Source organism: Herpailurus yagouaroundi, unplaced genomic scaffold (genome assembly GCF_014898765.1).
Source record: "Herpailurus yagouaroundi ecotype Mexico unplaced genomic scaffold, PumYag 28, whole genome shotgun sequence".
Lineage (NCBI taxonomy): Eukaryota > Metazoa > Chordata > Mammalia > Carnivora > Felidae > Herpailurus > Herpailurus yagouaroundi.
The window spans coordinates 104137759-104163099 of NW_024412376.1; the positions used below are offsets into that span (position 1 = coordinate 104137759).

The following is a 25341-nucleotide window of genomic DNA, read 5'->3' on the forward strand; positions in this document are numbered from 1 at the left end:
TTTGAAGGCACATGTGGACCTTTATAGGAAATTTCCAGTGAAGACCCTGAAGTAAGCATCTTCTAAAGTTCCAGGCTCAGTGCAAAAGGTCTGAAGATAGAAAAAAAGCAAGAAAAACGCCTGTACTCAGAGACTTCACTATCTATCAGCGGTAAATAGACAAGGAAACCCAGGGTTTGTATGGCACGAAAGGCTACTGACTCAGCTTGGTTTAGTTTAAGAAAGGCAGTTTGAGAGGCCACTGGATCAAATGGGTCAGGCTTGAGGCTTGGTGTTCTGAAACAACTTTTACTGCCTGCATATACTGTGAAGTGGAGGAAACGATTTAGTCAACACGTCACTGTACCTGTCTCTATAATGATTAGGATACTCTCTATCTACCTATGAGACAAATTAGTAGACAATTTAGTTACAAAAGAGAACTCATCAAAGGAGAAAAGAAACATGAAATTCCATCAATATTATGCAATCCTTTTCATATTCTTCTTGAGGGAGAATAAGAATGTAAATGAAATTTCCAGACGAACCTTTAAAGCTTGATGCAGTCTTTCAGCTAAAAAGGCAGGCATGCTTCTGACACAACGGACTGTTATAAAAAGCAAAGTAATGTTCAGTTTCATTTAATGGAAATTGAGTTAATCTATGGTAATATATTTTTTAAAAAGATTCTTTGAGTAACCATACCACTCTACCCCCTCATCACCACTGGCTTTTATTGAGAATGAAGAGGGGAATGCTTCACCTGAATTTCAAAGGCTTATCACGTCATATTTGCACAGAACGTTAGCACAGTAATTACCTTTAGTCATGAGGAAAATAAAATTACCTGCCAGAGAAACTCCCACAGCAGCCGACTCATCTCCAACTCCTAGACACAGCAACACCTACGCTTACACCGCTAACTCCCTAGGGTGTACCTTTGCGCTGCTTCTAGCATCTTTAACTGCTGATAAATAACAACGAGGCAGAGACCTCATTGAGAAGACCCATCCACTTATGTAACAGTGTTTTGCGTCTGCTCCTTAATTCACATGTCTCTAGGAACAGATTTGGTCTGTGACTGACCTTCTGTTCGACACTCCTGGTTGGCATGGCCAAGAGGGAGAAGACCTATAGCTCTGACCGGGGCTCAGCTTTGGGAAGCCATTGGTATCTTCCAAAAATAACCAAATATGATGAATCACTAAATTGGCTTAGTTGCTCAGTCTTTCAGCAAGCCCCAATAAAAATGGCAATATAAATGTAATATTTTCATCTTTCAGGGAGTTTACAACCCAAGCGTGGTGACAAACCAATACAAAATTAAAAGATAAAGTAAAACCTAAAAAGATAACTGCTTCATGCATCCATTTAACAATATTTGTTGAGCATATCGTGTGTACCATGGACTGTGCTAGGGGATATGGGAGCATAAAGATGTATCACTCAGGATTCCTACAGGAAAGGAGCTAATCTTCACATCAATTTAAAACAAGTGCAAAGTAACTCAGTTTCCAAACACGCAAGGGCTTACCTATGGCCAGCAGTAAGTCTTCAAAATGCCCAGATAATTCTCCTTTTATGCTGTCCTCAATGTCCTTCTGGCTAATATTTCTATATTCATCAAATGCTAGAAAGCAACACCATAAAAATATTTAAAGCATCCCAGTTGACCACACTCGAATATATTCTGTTTTTTTTAATTTGATATGCAGCAAATCAAGTTGTTAAATGTCAAACTCAAAAACTCCTTCAAACCATCAAAACTTGAACATGGAAGTTTTTGTTGTTTCTTTTAAAAAAAATCATCTGCAGTTGGGGCGCCTGGGTGGCTCAGTCGGTTAAGCGTCCCGCTTCAGCTCAGGTCATGATCTCACGGTCCATGAGTTCTAGCCTCATGTCGGGCTCTGTACTGACAGCTCAGAGCCTAGAGCCTGCTTCAAATTCTGTGTCCACCCCCTTCCCCCGCCCCTCCCCACTCGTGTTCTGTCTCTCTCTGTCTCTCGAAAATAAATAAATGTTGGGGCCCCTGGGTGGCTCAGTCGGTTAAGCGGCCGACTTCGGCTCAGGTCATGATCTCACAGTACGTGAGTTTGAGCCCCGCGTCGGGCTCTGTGCTGACCGCTCAGAGCCTGGAGCCTGTTTCAGATTCTGTGTCTCCCTCTCTCTCTGACCCTCCCCCGTTCATGCTGTGTCTCTCTCTGTCTCAAAAATAAATAAACGTTAAATAAATAAATAAATAAATGTTAACAAAAAAATTAAAAAAGAATCATCTGCAATAAAACCTAAACTTCATTGGCCATTTTCTTCAATAATCTCATTCTGTCTTCTCTCCTCCCCCCTCCCAGGCTGATGGAATTTAAAATCACCTGAAAGGTTAAATGAAAAATGATTTATCTAGGGCAATGGGCTACTTTTAAATTATAGCAGCATCTGGGAACAACAGTGTGGTCATTAGTCAAATATGTTTTATCTGCTAATGAAATCTTAATTATGAAGATTTCTTTCTGCTGAGTAAGTCATCCCCAAAGGCAGCATGGCCTACTCACACTTACCAGAAGGCATTCAGATTTCTCGATCCGTTTTTGCCCCAAAGCAAAACCCACACATATGTCCCTAAGTATGTAGGCATACTTTGTAAGCCAAGTAAATTTTGAAAAAAAAATTTTTGGAGAGAAATCTAGGATTGTTTGGTTTTTATGTTTCAAATAAAGATATTAATAAAGGAACTATAATATACTATTACCATTATTTTATAAAATAAGTGAAATTTTAATGCCAAAATTAAGGAAGGGCAATTTCAGAATTAAAAAGTCACGATAATATCCTTATGCTTCCTCATTTTTCCATGAACTCAGCATAAGCCTAGTCATGTGCTGCGGTTGCTCTATTGACCGACACCTGGGAGCCACACTCAGCTATTCACAGCGAATGGAGTTCTGGGCTTCTGGGTGCTGTTGCTTCCAGGTGGTTCAGGGAGATACATGAAGGAGGAGGTGGGCGCTTAGCAGTTCCATGTAATAGTTGGTCTAAGCAAAAAAACTATGCTCCCCTTTCCCCAATTTGCTTTATATCAGAAAGAGCTGAATATTCATTCTCATTAGTGCATTAAGATACCCTCACCCACAATGCCCGGTTTTTCTGGAAAGTGGCTAACTAGGGAAGTGGCTAATTGGGTTGGAAGCATTGCCTCAGCTTCCTGAGTGGTACCACTAGAATACTCCTCTCTCCTCTCACCCCAGCGGGCTCCCCCTTTCTTTCTCCTTGCCATCTTCTCCCATCTGTTACCTGTCACTCACTAGGTGATGTACTCAACCTGGAGGGGAAAACAAGAGCAGTGTCAGTTGTGTCTTGAGTTGGAACACAGCTCCCCCATGTTTTTTTTTTTTTCCTGAAGTGTTTATACGTGCAAATGGAATAGACTTTGCTATTTTTAACTTCATTGTACATAATTTTGTATATTAAGCCAAAAAACATTTGCAAATACAACACAAAGCAAAAAGGATTGTAATGTGAGTGCATACTCAGTTTCAGTTGAGGAAAACTCCTTAAACACAGGATCTCGGTGAATTTATCTTCATCTGTACCCCATCTGTTCTCCCCAGCATTATAGAGAATCTATTGGATAAAAAGGAAGACCTAGAATGTTATTATGGACACAATCTCTCTCTCTCTCTCTCTCTCTCTCTCTCTCTCTCTCTCTCCCCCACTCCCTCCCTTCTCCTCCTCCTCCTCAGAGGGTATGGAATGACAAGAGGAGGTCCTTGGTTGTAGAATGCAGGGAGATAATCTCTTTTCCAAGTCTCTCACCGTTCCACTGTTAGCAAACTAGGAATCTAAGAGGGTGGCTGGAGCCAGAAGAATAATACCCACCACTGGGGAAGATAGAGGGCTAGGGTGGGTGATGCCCAGCCTTCAGGCTTCTCCTTCAGAGAGGACAGGAGAGGACAGCCAGTGACGCCAAATGAATGAAAAGGCAGTCAAGGGGGAAAAAAGGTGACAGGAGATGTTTTCTTTGCTCTGTTACTGACCTGGGCGTCCTTTTTGGCCAGCTGCTCATCCACTTTTAGACTTTCATCTCTTCTGCCCTAAACAGGGAAGATGCAAACAAAGGCAATCCTCTTAAATAAAGAAGACTCTAAGACTCGGTATTCCAACCAACAGGATGTTTTAGAGATTTTTTTCTCCAGCAGAGGCCAGGAAACACAGAGGAATCAGGCACTCGGGGCTCCCGTTGTGGCTCTGCTACTCATCAGCCATGATATTTGTAGCAAATCACACAATTTTCTGAGCCTCATTTTCCTCTTCTGAAAACTCAAAGATCTTAAGGGAATGAAAACACAAGCCACAGACTGGGAAAAATACTTACAAACACACATCTAGTACAGGACTTACATCCAGAAAACATAAAGAGCTCTAGACACTCACATAAAATAATGAAAACCTACTTTTAAAATGGGCAAGAGATCTGCCCAGATATCAGATATACAGTTGGCAAGAAAGCACATGAAAAGATGCTCAATATCATAGGCCATTAGGGAATAGAAAATAAAAAAATAAATGAGATACCACTACATACCTATTAGAAAATGGCTAAAATCCAAAATACTGACAACACCAAAGGATTTGGAACACCAGGAACTGTCATTCCTTGCTTGTGGGAATGCAAATCGATACAGCCACTTTGACAGTCTGGACATGTCTCACAAAACCAATCACACTTTAACCATAATCCAGCCACTGTACTCCTTGACACTGACCAAATTGAAGTCCACACAAAAACCTGTACATGGATGTTTGCAGAAGTTTCTATACCTAATTGCCCAAACTTGGAAGAAACCAAGATGCCCTTCAACGGGTGAAACAAACTGTCATATATCCACACAATGGAACAGTATTCGGCGATAAAAAGGAAAAGACTTATCAAGCCATGAAAGACACTTAGCATATTACTAAATGTAAGAAGTCAGTCTGAAGAGACAACATACTGTGTGGTCCCCATCATATGTCATGCTGAAAAAGGCAAAACAATAGACAGTAAAAAGACCAGTGTTAGCCAGGGTTTTGAAGGGAGGAGGAGAAGGATGAAGAGCTGGAGTGTAGGAATTTTAGGGCAGTAAAACTATTCTGTGTGATACTGTAACGGTGGATACATGGCATCATCCATTTGTCCAAACCCATGAGTGAATCTTAATGTCCACTATGGACTCTAGTTAATAATAACAATAATAATAATAATGTAGCAGTATTCAATGACAATTATAATATACTACACCATGCAAGATATTAATAGCAGGAGAAACTGTGAGGGGCATAAGGGAACTCTGTACTTTCTGCTCCATTTTTCTGGAAGTCTAACATTTCTCTGAAAAATAAAGTCTAGGGGCGCCTGGGTGGCGCAGTCGGTTGAGCGTCCGACTTCAGCCAGGTCACGATCTCGCGGTCCGTGGGTTCGAGCCCCGCGTCAGGCTCTGGGCTGATGGCTCAGAGCCTAGAGCCTGCTTCCGATTCTGTGTCTCCCTCTCTCTCTCTGCCCCTCCCCCGTTCATGCTCTGTCTCTCTCCCAAAAATAAATAAATGTTGAAAAATAAAGTCTATTAAAAAGACAAAACCCTTGAACTCTAACACTGAGGGCTCTGTGGCTAAGTGCATGTGTGCTTGTGCACAGAAACTCAGCACACTACAGAAAGAGGGGAGATAGGAAAGAGGATTGCCGGAATTATTTTGAGAATTGTAGGTGAATGGCATGTTTGGCCGTAATATTTTTAAAGCACATTTATTGCCATTTACAGACATTAGGTCCTTGTGTGTTTGTCTGATTTCCATGTGGTTTCTTTCATTTTCCTTTTCAGTGCTGCTGCCACTCCACTGTTAGTTTGCCTTTTTATTCCATTTCATTGCGCACTCTGCTCCAGGAAAAAAAAAAAAATGCTGACTATCGGGGCATCTGGTTGAGTTTGTGACTCTTGACTTCGGCTCAGATCATGATCTCAGCTCGTGAGTTCAAGCCCTGCATCAGCCTCTGCGCTGACAGTGCAGAGCCTGCTTGGGATTCTCTCTCTCTCTGTCCCTCCTCTGCTCTCTTTCTTGCTCTCTCAAAATAAATAAATAAACTTAAAAAAAAAAATGCTGACTATCAATGGTACTACTGCTAATAAGCCATCGCCACCACGTCTCGATCACTTTTTAGGTGCTATGTACTTTACACACAGGCGCTCTCTCTCTTTATCTTCACAACAGCCCCCGAGGTTGGTACTCTTGTTATTTTAGTTTTACAGATGTGAAAACAGAAGTTTTAAGGCTTAAAGTAACTTGTCTAAATAAAGCTACCAGGCAGCCGAGGAGCGTGAGAGTCCAGGGCAGTTTGAGTCTAAACACCTGGCCTGAAGTCCTACTCTGCAATTGCCTCCTGTGGAGGTTGTGTGCTCCTGTGCGTGCACAAATGCGTGTGCACTCTTGCACACAAACCTGTGCGAGTGCATGTTTGCAGCAATGCCTCATCAGTTTGGCTTTGTCGGGTCGACCTTTAAGGTTTTCACCATTGGAAGTAACTGAAACCATAATTAGGATAAACTGTTTTCTTGTGGCATAATGCCTCACTTCGACAAGTACTATTTCTACCCGCAGGCTGAGACCAGCGTTGGGACTTCGTCACATGTAAAGAGCTGTGTAAATCAGCTGAAAGGGGCCAGTGAGATATGGCTTAAATTACCTCCTCTCATGTACACATATGTGGTTATATCTCACCCTTGACCTTACCACCTTTATTATGAAGTCATGAGCCTCCTAAGAAGAGAGAGCTAGATGTGGCCTCATTTGGTCACACACTGACGAATGGTTTAGCAACTCTTCCAAAGGCAGCAAACATAAAGTTGCAGCAATCGTGTTTTTGTGTTTGTTTTCACAAGTCTTTTTTAAAGACTTTAAAAAAAATCTTTAATTTTTTAAAATTTATTTTTGATAGAGAGAGAGAGAGAGACAGAGCACAAGTGGGGGAGGGGCAGAGAGAGAGAAGGATACACAGAATCCAAAGCGGGTTCCAGGCTCTGAGCTGTCAGCACAGAGCCCAACGTGGGGCTCAAACCCACGAACTGTGAGATCATGACCTGAGCCAAAGTTGGAGGCTTCACCAACTGAGCCACCCAGGCAACCCATTGCAAGTCTTTTTGTTTGTTTGTTTTTAATCCAGAGGCTGATATACCCATTTCTGAAGAAAATTTTTCTGTATCATGCTTCCTACTTAATTTAAATACCAACAAAAGAAATAAATATTCTTTGGAGTCCAGAAATGAAAATGTAAAACGAATGTATTATTTCATAAGGAGAATTGCAATCTCATTGTCTTAGTTTGGTTATTTTTAAACTCCCTAGAAATTATCATTAAGCACGCAGCTTATTGGGCAGTTAAGAAAAAATAAAAACTTACATCTGCCAAAGTCAATAGAGCTTTCCGGAAATCTCCAGATGTTTCCGAACTGATGTCATCTCCAAGACTCTTCTTATATACTGAAACCAAATAAGAATAAATTAAGCCTTGACAAACTGAAAAACATTATTACAAAACAGAGAAAAGCTTAAATGTCAACCTTGGCAAGGAGTCAGTACCTGATAAAATAAATCTTACCTCTTTCTTTTCATCTTGCTGGTTCTCTTCTGATACGGACACGTTCTTCTCATAACTATTACCATGTTGTGTGGGGTGGCATATGTGTAAGAACAGAAAGAATTGCCTTTTTGGGTCAAATCATGGTCCATTTTATCTGACAGTGGCATTAAAATATGGATAATGGAAAAGCTAGTGTGGGCAAGCTGCTAGTTTGCCCTCCAATTACTATTTCCTTCTTCTTCAGTACTAGAACATGGACCTTGAACAGGACATAATTCACACAACTTAAAGACTACATTCTCAGCTCTCCTTTTAGCCCACTGAATCTTCTCTTAGGGAGTGAGCTATACAGAAAAAGAGTCAAAGACAGTACAACAACAGAGAACTGGAAAGACCCTAAGGAATAAGGCACAAAACAGAAGTCAAGAAAAACCATAAACCGTGCAGGAAATAAAAGCCTACGTAGACAAACACCATGTGGTAAGGGGAGAGAAGTTACTTGGTGCTCTCGAGAACAGTAGAAGCAGAAAGGGAAAAGAGTTACTGTACCAGAAACATTAGCACAGGGAGCAATGAATGCCTGATATTGAGGAAGGGACAAGAGGGCTGAGTCTCCAGGTTAATGCTGTGTCCTGAATCTCATCTCCGTAAAGCTTAGCTACACATGATTAAGACTGTTTTCTTCTTTTACTTCTTATGTATCATGGATCCCTATTAATCAAGGTAACCTAAATGCTGTCCCATTCCTTATAGCCTTAGAGAGCTTATCTCACAGAGATATAGGGGCCTCTGATAACTTTGAACTACTACCACAGTTCATACCTGCAAAACAACAATCCTAAAAGCTAGAACTTTCACTTGGCTCTTAAGACGACAATCTCAATCTTGAGGATATTCATTCAATGCATATTTGAATTTATTCCCCATTGTTCTGGTCACTGGAGCTACAGCAGTGAACAAAACCAGACAAAGTTCCTGCCCTCATAGAGCTTACGTCTTAGGGTTGTTTGTACATAGACGCTGGACCCCAGAAATATCAAGTGGCAAGTCAACTCATGGAGTAGTAACTCTTCTAAGAAATACCCAGAAGTAACAAGTCACCTTGGGATACAGTCTCTGGCTCTGATTTATATGCAAATCTCATTGAACTCAGAGAACCAAATATTTTAAACACCTACAATGCACCTGTTTGTGGCTATTATTAAGCAATTATCTCATCTACTCCAAATTCAACCTTCTATGCCTTACTTTGTGGAGCTGGGATTGGGACACTGCAAATTATACTTCTCTTGTGTACCCCTCTTCCCTGCTCCAACTCCCTGTTAGGTCCACCACTGGGGAAGGGGGCGGGTAGAGGGAGACTGGAAGGCAGGGGAGAGCAAAACAGGTTAGTTGTTTGCTACTCATGTCAGTGCAAACCAGTGAAGGTCTTTAATCCTGGCAGCAGCGGTTGGCTCCAGGCGCCTAGAAAAAGTCACTTAGCATGGAGGGTGCCAGCTCCAGCCAGATGCAGCCCTTTTGCAGAGATCGGAACTCTGGTTCCTTAAATCTCTCCACTGAGCCCCTGAGGCACCAACATTGGCCAGGTGATACCCCTCCTCTGAGCTTCTAGTTCCTGAAAACTCCAACTTCTTTCCCTTGTTCTTCCAGCCCTGGGGTTTGTTTATACCTCTGTGTCATCCCTGTGTTCCCTTTTAGTTTTTTCAGTCCTCCAAAAAAAGTGTTTAAACAATTCTCTATGTTAAATTCTGTTAAAATGCCTAGTGCTGATTCCGTTTGAATGGAGCCCTTATGAGCACATGAATAAAACAGTCACTTACCTATCATTAAGCTAAGTGAAGGTATTTACGTTCTAATGAGAATTTCTCAAAGTGACCTATCTGACACCCATCTAAGAGCCAGTATATCCCTTCTCTGGACTTCTACTGCAGAACCTCTCTGATACAGAAACATAGAAACTGTGGCTCCCTTGGGGTACTTGGAGGGGGCTACAGGGGGCTGTTGTATAATACAGAATTTGGGCTGGTCTTTGTTCCGGTTCCTAGCTGGTAACTTTTAAATCCTTGGAATTTCCCAAATAATAGGAATGTCTGTTATTCGTGGCAGGTGCCCACGAACCACAGCTGAATTTATGCTAACGACACAACTCAGGGTAGGGGCTGGTCCCACCAGAAAGACCAACCATGTGATTTAGAAGGGTTGGGGCTTTGAGCCACATGATGTCAGCCTGACCTGCAGTGAAAGGAGGGGGACTGAGATGGAGATCAGTCGTGTGGCCAGTTATGCAACCAGTCATGCCTATGTAATGAATCCTTAATAAAAGCTGGATACCAAAGATCCAAGGAGTTTCCCCGGTTGGTAATTACATATCGATGTGCCGGGAAGGAGATCCATCCAGAGAACACGGAAGCTTTGTGTTTGGGACCCTCTCAGACGTCTCCTCTGAATGTCTTCACTTGGCTGGTCCTCACTTCTACTCTTTCAAGTAGAATTATAATTGTAAGTACAACTGACCCGTGAACAACATGGGTGTGAGCTGCACAGTCTACCTATATGTGGGTGTTTTCAACAAATGCAGTACAATTTTGTAAATGTATTTTTTCTTCCTTACGATTTCCCTTTTTTGTTTGTTTCAATGTTTATTCATTTTTGAGAGCGAGAGAGAAAATGTGAGCAGGGGAGGGGCAGAGATAGAGGGGGACAGAGGATCTGAAGCGGGCTCTGCACTGACAGCAGTAAGCCCAAGGTGGGGCTCAAATTCACGAACCATGAGATCATGACCTGAGCCAAATTCGGACGCTCAACCTCCTGAGCTTCCCAAATGCCCCTCCTTGTGATTTTCTTAAAACCATTTTCTTAACTCCAGCTTACTTTATTATAAGAACACAGTATCTAACACATATAACATACAAAGTATGTGTTAATTGACTGTTTATGTTACCAGTAAGGCTTCTGGTCAACAGCAGGCTATTAGCAGTTAGGTTTTTTTTTTTTTTTTCCAACGTTTTTATTTATTTTTGGGACAGAGAGAGACAGAGCATGAACGGGGGAGGGGCAGAGAGAGAGGGAGACACAGAATCGGAAACAGGCTCCAGGCTCTGAGCCATCAGCCCAGAGCCTGACGCGGGGCTCGAACTCCTGGACCGCGAGATCGTGACCTGGCTGAAGTCGGACGCTTAACCGACTGCGCCACCCAGGCGCCCCTAGCAGTTAGGTTTTGAGGGAGTGAAAAGTCATACATGGATTTTGAACTGTGCTGGGGGTCGGTGCCCCTAACCCTCACGTTGTTCAGGGGTTGACTGTATAATGCTTTCTTAAATTCTGTGAGTCATTTTAGTGAGCTATTGAACCCGAGGAAGTAGTGAGAACCCCTAAATGTGTAGCCGTTTGGTCAGAAGGGCACGCGGCCTAGGAGCACTGAGCTTGTGGCTGGTGTCTGAAGTGAGGGTAGTCCTTTGGGGGCTGTGCTTTAACTTGTGTAGTCATGCTAACCCTCGGTAGTCTGTCAGAATTAACCCTCGGTAGTCTGTGTCACAGCTGACAGACTATTAGGACTTGAGCTAATTATACTGAATCCACATGCTCAACACATTCTCTAAATGGTTCGTCTCATTTTCCACACCAAAAATCATGAAGCTAATCTGAGCGGTTTTTAATATACAATATTAATATACCATGATTTAATGAAATCTTACATTGATGAAAATAGTTGGTTCAATAAATAGTGATTGCCAAGGGCAAAATCCTCTATAGCTGTAATGTTATAAATGAGAAATGTCAATGCCATTGTTATGCAGCAGTTTCTAGCTTGGGTCATATTCAAAATTTCTCTGGAAATCCACATTTAGCCCATTTTAGAACGTATCCTCCTTTTTATGTCTTGCCTTCCCCAAATGCCTTGCGAAGAAGAGCGTGCTGGGTGTCTGGGAAAAGCAACATTGGCTCATATGTGTGTGGACAGTGGGAAAAGTAAGCAGAAAATAAGACTACCTGTATAGTAGGCTTGGGAGATCTCCTTCATCTGCCTGCTTGTTCTGGTGGTGAGGATTTCAATCAATGCATGTTCGCTTGTTCCGACACCCTAAAAAAGAAAAAAGAAATCTATTTTTAGAATACTTAAAACACTTAATTTCATGCATTTCAGGCTTGATACCTTGTTTTATACAGACGAAAAGAAGTTTTAGTAAATCCACATAAGGTTGCATATTGCTATAGTTTTCTAATTTTTCCACATACTTTAGTACAAAAATAACACAAATCATCTAAACTGACACCCACATTTTCAAGAAAATGTCCTACTCTAGTGTAAAGAATAAATTGAGTAATTGCAGAAAGAAATAGCACAAAGGGAAAAGCCTATGCCATTCAAGATCAGAAGTGAGCATTTGAACACACCATTATGTTTATTAAGGGCTCTGCAATTCTTTTGAATGGGTTCATCCTTCTACCATTGCATTAGATGGTCAGCAGGTATCATCTTCATACAGGGAGATTTTTAAAGGCTCAGTAATGTGTGTCATGGGCCTAGTTGACTTGGGGACTAGTGACCCTGAGCCTTAATTTATACTGAGGTCACTGAATCACACTGTGACTCTATGAAAAGCCATTTATACTAGCACTTGATCAAATAATGTTGATGCAGCTTATGAAAAGAGGCTGAATTCTGTCCCTCTGTGGCACAGATTCCTAGTTGCCCTCAACATCTCTCCGTTTTAATTAATTAATTAATTTAAAAACAGACTATTTTTTAGATCAGTTTTAGGTTCACAGCAAAACTGAATGGACCCCATCTCTTTTACCCTCTTTGCTTATAATAAAACCCTTAATTTATAACTTAGCACATAGCTATCCAAATAGATACTATATTACTCTCTAGCCTCCCTTAGAGCTAGGTTTGTTCATATGACTAAATTATGAGCGATAGAATATATGTAAATACCACATACGATTTCTGAGAATCCTTAAAGAGAGGGAATGAACCCTTCTTTGTCTCTTATTCTTTTTAGCTGACTGGGGTAAAGACATATTGCCTGGATCTTGAGTTGCCATCTTTAGCCAAAAAGTGGAATCTACAAGCTGAAGATGAACAAACCTCAAGATAGAAGGAGCCTGAGTGCCTGATAATGATAGTGTCATGACACTATCAGCTCTGGACTGCTTACTTTGGATTTCTTTTGCATAAGAGAGAAATTTTTTAAATCTTTATTGGTGAATCTAATCCTTATTATTGTACCTGTTAAACTGCCCCCCATGTGGCAGCCATAGAAATGCACCACTCAGACTTCATTTTAAGAGAATCTGCTGCAAAGAACATAGTTGGTTGATAGCCTTCAACTGCCATAGCTCTGGATCTGCCACGTGGTTCACCAAAAGGCTATTCTCCCTCCAAGCTGTCTCAGCAAGTGACTGAACATGGAAGGGGTACTGGAGCTGGGCCATTTCTGCCCGGTGTAGGACTTCTCCAAAGGGCAGTCCTTTGCTTTGGAGCTCCCCATCGGCCTGCCATGGTTTTCTTTGAGCTGCCCTGTGCACGGAGGCTCCTCCTATCTGAGCCTACCTCTGTCCCTCTGTCATGTGTGTAAGCCCTGTATTGCCATCTGAAGCTTCACCCAACTTACCCTGCTCTGACACTTCTTTATCCCTCATAAGATCTCCCCCAGGGAGGGGGGTGCTGGGTGGCTCAATCAGTTAAGTGGCCAACTTCGGCTCAGTCATGATCCTGCAGTTCATGAATTCAAGCCTTGCATCGGGCTCTGTGCTGGCAGCTCAGAGCCTGGAGCCTGCTTCAGATTCTGTGTTTCCATTTCTCTCTGCCCCTGACCTACTCATGCTCTGTCTCTCTCTGTCTCTCAAAAAATGAATAAGCATTAAAAAAAAAAAAAAAAGATTTTCCCCAGGAAATCTCTTGTGTGTCTCATCCCATCTTGGCATCTGCTTCTTGGGTGCCTATACGTCTTCCACAGAAAAGAAAACTATCTCCTATCTCTGATAAGGAGGCAGAATACAGCTTATGCCTCAGATATAGACTCCTTCCTTCCTCTCAACAAATGCATTGAGCACCTACTTCATTTCAGAAGATGCAGACCAAAACTGATGAGGTTACCTGTTATGATGGAGATATACCTTTTAATTGGATGGAAAAAAAAACAATAAACAAATAGCAAAAAATAAACGACATAATTTTAGATGGTATTACGTGCAATTAAGAAAATTAAACTGAGTGAATTGATAGAAAATATGTGGAGGGAAACATTCCAGATGGAAAGAACATCATGTATAAAGACCTCAAGGTAGGAATAAGCTTAGAATGTTCAAGCAGCAGAGAGAAGGCCGGTGTAGCTATAGTACTGAATCGGGGGAGAGGGAGGAGAGGATGTGATGGGCAGTTTTATGGAACTTTATAAACTTGGCCAGGCTACAGTCCTCAGTTAACTCAATCAAACACAAATCTAGGTTTGTTGTGAAGGTATTCTGTAGACATAACTAAAGTCCATTATTGAGTGTCTTTAAGTAAAGGAGATCATCTTAGATATTTCAGGTGGATCCAACTTAGTTGAAAGGCTTTCAGAGCAGAGCTGAGGCTTCTCTGAAGAAGAAGAAATTCCATCTGCGGGCAACAGCTCCAGCTTGTGCTTAGAGTTCCAGCCTGCCCTACAGATTTTGGATCTGCCCAGCCAGTTGCATGATTATGTAACCAATTCCTTGCAATAAATCTAGTAATATATATCTCCTGCCTACTGCTTCTGCTTCTCTGGGAAACCCTGACCAGCACAGATAGAATTTTTAAGAAGTCAAGAGATAGGAGCCAGACTGTGATGGGTGATGAAGGTCATGGTAAGAAGTTTGGATTTTAAGTATTCAAAGCCATTGGAGATTTATGCAGGTGAATAGTATAATATGATTCCAAAAATGACTTTATAAAAATAATTTTGGCTATTCTGTGGTGAATGGATTTCAAGTGGGCAAAAATAGAGGCAAAAGGACCAACTAGAAAGCTATTGATATGGTCCAGTCAAGAGATGGTGGTGGTTGAAGTAGAATGGTAGCAATGAATCCTGAGAGACATGCACACATTTCTTTCTTTCTTTCTTTCTTTCTTTCTTTCTTTCTTTCTTTCTTTTTTTTTTTATTTTGAGAGAGTGAGAGTGTGCATGTGCATGCAAGCACGTGAGCAAGCATGTGAGCTAGGGTGGGGCAGAGAGAGAAGGAGAGAGAATCCCAAGCAGGCTCTTCACTGTCAGGGCAGGACCCGACATGGGGCTCAAACTCATGAATCATGAGATCATGACCTGAGCTGAAACCAACAGTTGGACGCTTAACCAACTGAGCCACCCAGGCGCCCTGCACACATTTCTGATAGATGGACTTGCAGACAGATTTGGGAGCTTTGAAGAGTGAGGGAAAGCAAGGGATCAAAGATTCTTTTGGGTTTCTGACCTAAGCAATGGGGTTGATGATGGTGCCATTTACTCTCAATGACAACAAAGTAGAGAATTTGACTCTTTGGGTCAAAAACCATGGAAATAGAATTAGGATATGACAATATCCTTTCAGCCCAGGAACATGTGGGCTCAAGGTTCCACAACCGTTCCCCATTTCAGTATTGTTCTACCACTCGGATAGTATAGCATCAAAATGACATCCAATCTGTCCTTTTTACACCCATGTCTCAAGTGTGCACTGGAAGAAAGTCACTCTCTTGATGACATAGTCAAATCTCAGATGGAAATGGCTCAGACTGGGCTCATACCTTCATGGATTTCTTCAGCTGCTTCGCATCAAACATGGCTGGAGGAGTCACAAGGGCCACCATGAGTTCCTTAAAGTGGCCAGAGAGATCACCCTTCAAGTCATCTTTCAGTTCCTAAGATAAAGAACCCCAAAGAAGAAAGTGTGAAATACTTTTCCTTTCTCTTTCTTTAGAGTCACATAGTGAAAGATAAACATATGTATCAATTCAAACAAAAACATGCCAATTCACAGGGAATAAAAGGACATGGTGAACTATTTCTAAGGATTTAATCTGCATTTTGTGACTGCTTCCAACTTGTTCTGTTTTATAGGTTTTCTGAAGGAAAGCCAATGGAAAGGGTTACATGAGTGCCACTGATAGGAACTGTGTATCACAATGCATTTCCCACACCGAAGATGCTCTCAATACTTGGGTTGGGGTGGGGGGAAGAAGAGGAAGAGGAGCTCTGTAATTCACACCCAGATTCATGGGTAGTTGCTCGATTCCTTGTTTCTCAGTGACTGCTAAAGAACTCTGGAGAGAAAAGGGAACAGAGGACAGCGGCGGTCACTTGCCTCTGCTAAGAGTGTGGAACCACGAGCCATCAAAAGCAGTTTCCTGGCAACAGCAGGGAAAACCCTGAATGTAATGGGGCACCTATTACTTAGTATTGTCCCTTGGCACTGTTTTCACTTATTACATAAGTACAGTCCATCTTCCCTGCTTGAAGGCATGTAATGTGGTTTTTACTTTCAATATTCAAAGGAGTGTTATTGAATTATTATTTTCTTGCTGCTGATTATTTTCAGCTCTGAGACAGAGGCTGGCAGCCTCCCAGACTGCTATGACAATGTGGATACATACCAACATCTACCATGCCACTGGGGGGCCCAGTGGGTGGGGAGCAGGCAAAACAAATGGGAGAGAGCCAAGGGTCACTAGCTCCATTTTAATCGCCACAGGGTGTTTCCTCTCTAAATGCTAAGCTGTTATTACCATCTGTCCTCAACCCAGGACTTCCCAACTGGATCCTCCTTCACATGCTCTCATTCCATCCCACTGTGAAAAATGGGGTCACCCTTCACCTCCATCCTTCCTTCCTCCATATTTTGGAAATACTGAAAGGCCAATGGATCATTCATGTTCCCTATACGTGAGTGTTTTGCCTTTTTGAGAAGCTTGGCAATTCATTAAATTTGACAGACATTTACTGGGCACCTGCTCTGTGGTAGGCTTTTTTTTTTTTTTAATTTTTTTTTTTTTCAACATTTATTTATTTTTGGGACAGAGAGAGACAGAGCATGAACAGGGGAGGGGCAGAGAGAGAGGGAGACACAGAATTGGAAACAGGCTCCAGGCTCTGAGCCATCAGCCCAGAGCCCGACGCGAGATCGTGAGCTGGCTGAAGTCAGACGCTTAACCGACTGCGCCACCCAGGCACCCCATGTGGTAGGCTTTTAAAGGTGAGTTAAAAATCTTTACTCCTAGGATATTATACTCTAATAGGAAAACCAGAAATATTTGAAGATAAAATTTCAGTATAATATGTTAAGTATCTGATAAAGTGTGAAGGTTAAATATTATGAAGGGTGTCTTCATAGAGTCTGGGGGTGTGGAAAACACTGCCAGGAGGTGATGCCTGAGCTGCCTGTGGATGGTCACTATACACCCTCAGTCCTCACCTGGACTCAGCAGGCTGACTGCTTTGTTACCACTCTTTTCCCACCACAGTTTGTTAGCCACAGAAGCTAAAATGATCTTTTGAAAATATAAATTAGTTTACAGTATTCTCTTGCTTACAGACTTTCAATGATTCTCTGTTGTTCTTAGAGTAAAACCTAAACTCTGTAGCAAGACGGCAAGGCCCAGCATATTTGAAATCCCGGGGGGGGGGGGCGGCGCCCCCATGGCATCTTTCCCATCTGCTCCCTCTATTCTCCACACTTCTGCCATATTGGAAGTCTTTCTGTTTCTTAAATATTCCCGGCTTGTTTTTGCCTCAGGGCTTTTGCATTTGCTGGGCCTTCTGTCTGTAATGCTCTTCCCCAGATCAAGCAAATAAAAAAACAAAAGCAAAAACAGAAACAAAAAACCAGAATCCTTAGTACTGTTTACTTTCAGCTGAGAGTAAGGTAACACCCTGTCACTGATATGTCTTCACCACCCTATTTCAAGGAGCCATTCACCAGTCACTCTCTACCACACCATCCCATTTTAATTCTTTCATACCACTTACCAAAATCCGAATTTATTTTATTCACTTATTTTTCTTTCTTTAAAAAAAATTTTTTTTCAATGTTTATTTATTTTTGAGAGACAGAGGGAGACAGAGCTTGAGTAGGGGAGGCACAAAGAGAGAGGGAGACACGACTCCAGCACAGAGTCGGATGTGGGGCTCAAACCCACAAACCGTGAGATCATGACCTGAGCCAAAGTCAGACGCTTAACCAACTGGGCCATCCAGGTGCCCCTACTTCTAATTTTTCTAATAAAATTTTAACCTCATAAGAAAAAGAGGGATCTGCTTTTTAGATCAGTGAGTCTCCAAAGACAAGGATATCTCCTGACACAGAGAAATATCCCACTCCTGACACATCGTAGTTTATTATTGAACAAATACATTGTGTGGAAAAGACACAAAATGTTCTTGTATACAAGTAAGTTTTCATTTGCTGAATGAATTAAATCTACAATTACAAAAACATTTTAAAGTTGGAAGACAAATTGAAGATCATCGAAGACAGGATCTACCAGATAATTGGTCAGATAATCCTTTTTTTTTTTTTTTTGAAAAATTTATGTCTTTATTTTGAGAGAGAGAGAGAGACAGAGCACACAACTGGGGGAGGGGCGGAGAGAAGGGAGACAGAGAATCCCAAGCAGCCTCTGCCCTGTCAGCACAGAACTAGATGCAGGGTTCAAACTCACAAAGAAAAATATGGAACGCTTCACGAATGTGCACGTCATCCTTGCACAGGGACCAAGTTAATCTTCTCTATATCGTTCCAATTTTAGTATATGTGCTGTCGACGTGAGCACTGGTCAGATAATTCTTACCTATGGGGGCTGTCTTGTGCATTGCAGGATCTTTAGTGGCATCCCTGACCTCCACCCACCACATTCCAGAAACATCCCTTTCTCTCCCACCGGGTGTGATAATCAAAATGTCTCAAGACATTGCCAAATATCTTTTGGGGAGCAGAATCATTCCTGGTTTAACGTTACTTGTCTAAGGCAACCCTCCTTATTCAACAGGTGGAAAAAGTGAGGTCCAGAAAGAGCAAATAACATATGCAAAGCCATTCAGCCAGTTAAGAGCAAAACCAGGACTCCTACCTGTGACTGGATACACAGGGTACTTTCTGTTACACTTGGGCTGAAACAAAAGATCTGCAGGCATAATCATGTGGGAGCATCCCTGATCCATAGTGATTAGCTCTTTACTAGTTGTCATGTTGTGCTCGCTTCGGCAGCACATATACTAGTTGTCATGTTAATCAAATCATACCTTTCCATATGCTGCTTGATACGCCTGAACAATCAGCTGCCGCTGTGCATTTGTCCTTTCAGTCAGAATGCTGATGAGTGTTTCCTCATCGGTTCCTAAACGAGACAAAAAGAATATTACTCACCATCAACCCAAAGATGCCTAATATCTGTTATGAACAAAGGAAAAATGATCAATGGTTTGAAACAAATGCAGAGAGGAAGGCATTTTAATTTTTAATTTCCAGGTTCTTACCAGGTTGGAATCTGCATTTCTTTGCCAGGCTTTCGGAAAAGAAAATTAATTTGGGGGAGTTTGGGGGAAAGACAACAATTATTGTCCAAATATTCCTCCCTGTATATCAGACTGAGGGAGCAGTGCGAGGAATGTGTTGCTTTTGAACTAGGGTTTTTCCCCCCTTATGAGGTTCAGTTGCTGTCCTATCACCTTTTATCTCTCTCTTATCTCCATACTTGATGTCAAATATTTTTCTCTAAAAAAAAGGAACTGACATGTATTGAGAACCTGCCATATTCTAGATACCTTTTATTCATGGTCATAGTTAATATTCACTGAAGCTCTGGGCGGTAGGTAGGATTCAGCTGTTCCAAAGATGAAAACACAATATTTAGAAAAGTTATCTCATTTGCCAAAGTCATGCAGCTTTTTAGTAGCAAGAATGTAAAACCAAATCTCTGACCCCAAAACATATATTTCCCTCTCTGAGTTGTACCACTTTCAGACATCCCAGACCCATAGACTTAAGCACCCGTTGTAAGTAAAGGGCTGATGCTGGCCTGTTTGAGAACGTCCTCAAGGTCACTATTTTCTTGGTAATTAAAGTATGAAGTAACATGGGGAGTTGTGTCCACCTCATTTGCAGTGAGGACTACCCCTGGGTTGGGGAGCTCTGAGTTGGCTTATGTTTCTTGGGCCTATGTGATTCATGGTATAAAAAATCAGTTGGAACTCAAGGCTCATCTTCTCAGTGTTGAGGTGACCCACATGCTCCTTGGCTATATATGCCAGTGGCCATGGTACATACTCTATATACATCAAAGGATAGGGCAAACAAACCATGTACTTGGTTAGTGGCTGGGCCTCCCAGGGAAAAGATGTTGTCCCACCACATCTCTGGTCCTGGATTCTTCTATGGCATTAAGTAAACATGGAACTCAATTAAAGCCTAGTTGTGTCCTGTGAGTCTGATGATCGATTTGGACCTGTAATGGCATCTGTGTTGGGGCACGACTAGCCACCCCCAACTGCACAAGTATCTCAGATGCTCCGGGTTGAATTCATTCTCTTTCCTCTCTAACTTGTGTTTCATTCTATGCACCCTCATCAATGGCATCACTATGGATACAGTCACCCAACCAAAGACCCTAGTGGTCTACCCCTTTCTTTTCTTTACTCCCTACAGGGTAGCAATCATCAGCATCTCTCGAATTTGCCCTCTCCTTGGCCCTTGTGCATGCATCATATTTTATCTAGAAACATCAATAGCCTCCTGATTTGACCCCCTTCCAATTCATACTGTAATTACTGCCTCAGTAAATTCTTAAAAAAAATTTTTTTTGTAATGTTTTTATTTATTTTTGAGACAGAGAGAGACAGAGCATGAGCAGGGGAGGGGTAGGGAGAGAGAGAGAGGAAGACACAGAACCCAAAGTAGGCTCCAGGCTCTGAGCTGTCAGCACAGAGCCCGATGCGGGGCTCGAACTCATGGACTGTGAGATCATGACCTGAGCTGAAGTCGGACGCTCAAGTGACTGAGCCACCCAGGCACCCCTGCCTCAGTAAATTCTTTAAAATGGACCTGATCATGTCAATCCCTCGGTTGAAATCCTAATGGTTCTCTGTAACCTTCAGGATGAAGCTCAAGCCCCGTAGCTCATGCACCTGCTCTTTAGGGTCTAGCTTCTGCCTCCCATCTCTGTTCTAATTTTCTACCCCTTCTCTGCATCTCTACGCCTTATGGCCCTAGACTCCAGACAAAGCTACTGCTCGCAGTTGTGTGTAGTTTGTATGCTAGGAGGTTTTTCATCTCTTGCTTTTGCATATGCTCGAGACAGGAAAGTAAAACAGCTGCCTCCTAGTTCAGAGACGGGATCAGACACATGTCTAATGCAAATGCCATTAGGGTACCTGATTCTGGACTGAGAACACATAGGTAATGGTTCTGCTTCTGCAACCCCAAATGCAAAAATTTGTGAAGAAACATGATATTAAGAAAAAAAAAAGACAAGCAATAGAATTTAAAGACTATTAATTTGTTCAATTTGACATTAACCTAATGGAACAGTCTACTCAACATCGAGCATAAACAGGGAAAGCACAGAGAGAAAGGAAGAAATGACTGTCATTTAGAAACAGAAAGAAAAATGTAAAGCCAAACAGACAGAAATGAGATAATATTACACCAATAAAAAAAAAACCTGACAATATATTTCATGGAACCTAACAAATTGACCCTAAAATTCAGAGGGGAGGGAATTGGGCCAAGAAAAGCTTTTGCCCTATTAGATACTAATTATAAAATTATAATAGTAACTATGACAATGTGATATTGAGACAGGGATAGGCAAACAGACCAATGGAGCATAGCAGAGAGCAGAAAAAAAGAGAAACTTACAAGACACTAGTGGCATTACAAATCAGTGTGGAAAGGATGTATTCTTCAATAAATTGTGCTGGGACAATGAACTAGCCACTCGAGATAAAATAAAATTAGATACCTTTAAATATACAAACGTTAAGTCCAGGTAGATTGAACATCCCAATGTGAAAAATAAGACTGTAAAACTTTGGAGAGAAAACACAGGAGAATATCTTTATGAGCCCATTACAGAAAAGGCACAATAATAAGTATATCATAAAAAAATACTGGTAAACTTGATTTCACTAAAATTTAAAATTTCTATGCAATATAAACTACTATAACCAATGTTAAAAGAAAATCACAGACTGGAAGAAGATATTTTCATGGATTGTAATTTTAAAAAAAAGTTTATATCCAGAATTTATAAAAAAGAAAAAATCTTGCCAATCATGAAGAAGACAATCCAACTGAAAAAATGGGTAATAGATATGAAGAAATAATTCAAGAAAGAAGAAGCAAATGAACAAGAAAGGAGACTCAATCATATCAGTCTTGGGGGATGGGGAAGAGAGGAAGCAAACATACATGCAGAGTGAGATACAATTTTAGAGCCACTCAGTTGGGAAAACAGAACAGTGTGACCTTAGCAGTATTGGTGAGAATATGGAGCACGACTAAGTCTCATGTACTGCTAGTTAGGAATGTTAATTTGCATATTATTTTAGAGAGCAGTTTGGCAAAATTTCTAGTTAATTTGAAGAGGAACATCTTCAACTCTGAATTCCATTTGTTATGTTCTAGAGAAATGCTAGCAAATGTGCACAAGATGTACACAGGAATATTCAATGCAGCATTTTTATACTGTAATAGAAAAAAGAATTGTAGGCAGTTTACATGTTCCATCAATATCCCATCTTATGATCTAATAATTCAATAGACTACTATGCAAGTAAAGTTAATGAAGCAGAGCTAAACATATCAACATGGATAAATCTCAAAAACATAATATTAAGAGGGGCGCCTGGGTGGCTCAGTTGGTTAAGCATCAGACTTTGGCCCAGGTCATGATCTCACAGTTCATGGATTTGAGCCCCGCGTCGGGCTCTGTGCTGACAGCTCAGAGCCTGGAGCCTGTTTCAGATTCTGTGTCTCCCTCTCCCTCTGTCCCTCCTCTGCTTGCGCTCTCTTTCTGTCTCAAAAATGAATAAACATTTTTAAAAAATTTAAAAAAATGTTAACAGACAAAAAGAAGTTGCAGAAGAATGTACATATAATACACAACATGGTTCCAATTTATACTGTTTGAGGCCACAGAAAACAATACATACATACACATGTAGTTACAGAATTAAGTTTCACGAGAATACATTCTAGTTTAGGATGGTGAGAAAAATGAGCAGAAAAATAGAGAAACTTACAAGACAGAAGTGGCATTACAAATCAGTGTGGAAAGGGAACTGAGGAGGAAAGAGATCCAGGAAGAATCAGCAGGGATGGTATCTGTAATGATTCATTACGATGACCATTCTTGTTGGTCCATGGTGATGGTAGTGTTTCCTATTAAGTAAATATGGCAAATATTAAGATTTAATAAAACTGGGTGTCCCATACATTTTTCCTTATTATTTCACATTTTTTAAAAGTCCTTATGATTTCTAAAATTTTTTTTTTAATGTTTATTTATTTTTGAGACAGAGACAGAGCCTGAGCAGGGGAGGGGCAGAGAGAGAGCAGGACATAGAATCTGAAGCAGGCTTCAGGCTCCGAGCTGTCAGCACAGAGCCTGATGCAGGGCTTGAACTCACAAGCCCACGAGATCATGACCTGAGCTGGTCGGATGCTTAACCAACCGAGCCACCCAGGTGCTCCAGTCCTTACAATTTCTATAGTCAAGTAACCCAACTTGGGCAAATTGAATCATGCACTTTTATTTTTTATTTTATTTTTTTAAATCTTAAAAAATATTTTTTTAGTTTATTTATTTATTTTGAGAGAGAGAGAGAGCACAAGTGGGGTAAGGACAGAAAGAGGGAGAGAGAGAACTCCAAGAGAGGCTTTGAACTGTTAGCACAGAGCCAGATGTGGGGCTTGAACTCACAAACCGTGAGATCATGACCTGAGCCAAAATCAAGAGTCAGACACTTAACTGACTGAGCCACCCAGGCACCCCTGAACGAATGCACTTAAATTGTAACTTTCTTGATTTGCTTCAACATAAAGAGAGGAATTACAAAGCAGTACTGACCAATTCCTCTGATTGCCTTGCGAATCGCTTCAGCATCCACTGATGGGCTGAAGCCCGGATAATCTTGCATTGTCCCTCGGTGTCCAACCTGGAAGGAAATATTTTGAAGTGCCACTAGTTCAAAATGACCTCTTTGTTTGTATTATGTACATTCCCACATGCACGTTGGAAGCATAACAAACCCATAATTTGCAACAACTTCCTTTCTCTTCAGGAGTGGTCCAGGAGACCCTCCCATCCCCAGACAGGCAGGCAATGTGACATTTGCTACATATACAAAGAGGCCTTTCATTTTTCCCCTCTGGTGTAACAAATTAGAAATATACAACATTTGTTCTCTAGAACAATAAATTATGTTAATCCTGGTGACTCCGAAAAATATTTGCTATAAAGTGGCATCTGCGTGAAAGCAATGAGAGAGAATTTCCTGCATCCTCTTTGTTTTCAAGTGATAGCTCAAGGCTTTTCACTACATCTAACACAGAAGTAACTGTGGTTTACAGACTTCAAGATGTTTTCATTAATGCTGACCACTGTCCTTGGGGAACCTTACACTAAAGGATCCACAAATGAAAACCCCATTAGGACTGTGTGTTCTTAAGCTTTGTTTAAAGGATTGCGGCTGATAAACTCTGAAAGCCATTAACATAAACCTTCAGGAATAGCATGGAAATGAAAAATGCCATGATACTAATTTTAAACACACAAATTAGAAATACATCAGTAAACTGGGAAAGACCATTTTACAGAAAGGATAAAATATCTTAAAACTGCTTAAGAGACTGTACAACAGCCACAAAGATGTTGAGAAAAATCCAAGTAAACATGTATTTATACGTTATTTCCTAACTCTTGGAATAAAAACGTGTCTTTACAGTAATAATGTTTTCTTTCTAAGTTGATTTTCCTATCCTGTTACTGAATAATATTGGTTCTGTTGTCTTGTGCTAACATGGCTTCATTTAGGCTCTCCTGAAGTGTTTAATATTTTCACAATTGGACATTATCTTGCCACATTAAAGTGAATGGAAAATTAATGTTCTGGCACAGTAAAAAATGAGAAGCCACTGATTCAGTACATTAGGTTGAACAATTTGTTTCAATACGATCAAACACTTTATTTAATCTTAAAGCATCCAAAATAAGGAATTCTAATTCTAAAAGAGTATTTATAACAGGTTAGAAACTAGTTGTGAATGCGTCTGATCTAATGGCACCTGTAAGAAATCAGTCACTTCAATATAATCTTTGGAGAATCATTTCTCCAAGGCTTAGTAAATATTTTATGGACTCACAGAACCAATTGGCTTCATTTCAGTTCTATCCATCTAGGAACTTTTATGTTGATCTTATCTAAATATCTGGCATTTTAGAAGATCTACCACAATATTGGAGCATTTGAGTGCTTCACACCCAGCACTGTGCTAGGCACCTAATAGATATGTTAATATGACCTGCACAACAGCTCTGATAAATGAGTAAGAATGACCCATTTCACATATAAGATACCAATGTTTAAGAAGATTGGAGGGGTTGAGCATCTAAGACTTGATTTCGGCTCAGGTCATGATCCTAGGGTCGTGGGATCAAGCCCCGAGTCAGGCTCCATACTGAGCCTGGAGCCTACTTAAGATTCTCTCTCTCTCTTTCTCTCTCTCTCTCTCTCTCTCTCTCTCTCTCTCTCTCTCTC

General features: G+C 41.1%; 1 protein-coding gene, 1 long non-coding RNA gene and 1 other non-coding gene across 6 annotated transcripts in view; 1 reads left to right on the plus strand and 2 right to left on the minus strand.

Moving 5' to 3' along the window:
• ANXA3 (annexin A3) overlaps positions 1 to 25341 on the minus strand; it is a 54383-nt gene that overhangs the window by 9754 nt on the left and 19288 nt on the right. For 3 of the 4 annotated variants that reach the window (XM_040480431.1, XM_040480418.1, XM_040480421.1), the window contains 9 exons: positions 23652 to 23739; positions 18826 to 18920; positions 15336 to 15449; positions 11576 to 11666; positions 7406 to 7485; positions 4011 to 4067; positions 3504 to 3597; positions 1514 to 1609; positions 528 to 586 (listed from right to left, as the gene is read on the minus strand). In XM_040480431.1, coding sequence (XP_040336365.1) covers positions 528 to 586; positions 1514 to 1609; positions 3504 to 3597; positions 4011 to 4067; positions 7406 to 7485; positions 11576 to 11666; positions 15336 to 15449; positions 18826 to 18920; positions 23652 to 23739 — 774 coding nt within the window. The remainder of the gene's footprint in view (positions 1 to 527; positions 587 to 1513; positions 1610 to 3503; positions 3598 to 4010; positions 4068 to 7405; positions 7486 to 11575; positions 11667 to 15335; positions 15450 to 18825; positions 18921 to 23651; positions 23740 to 25341) is intronic. The other variant, XM_040480408.1, reaches the window with a different exon arrangement.
• Positions 9985 to 13198, plus strand: LOC121033811 (uncharacterized). Its single transcript, XR_005792129.1, has 2 exons — positions 9985 to 10084; positions 12592 to 13198. It is a non-coding gene; the product is annotated as an uncharacterized LOC121033811 (long non-coding RNA).
• On the minus strand, positions 18250 to 18356 carry LOC121040119 (U6 spliceosomal RNA). The gene has a single exon (XR_005795121.1). It is a non-coding gene; the product is annotated as a U6 spliceosomal RNA (small nuclear RNA).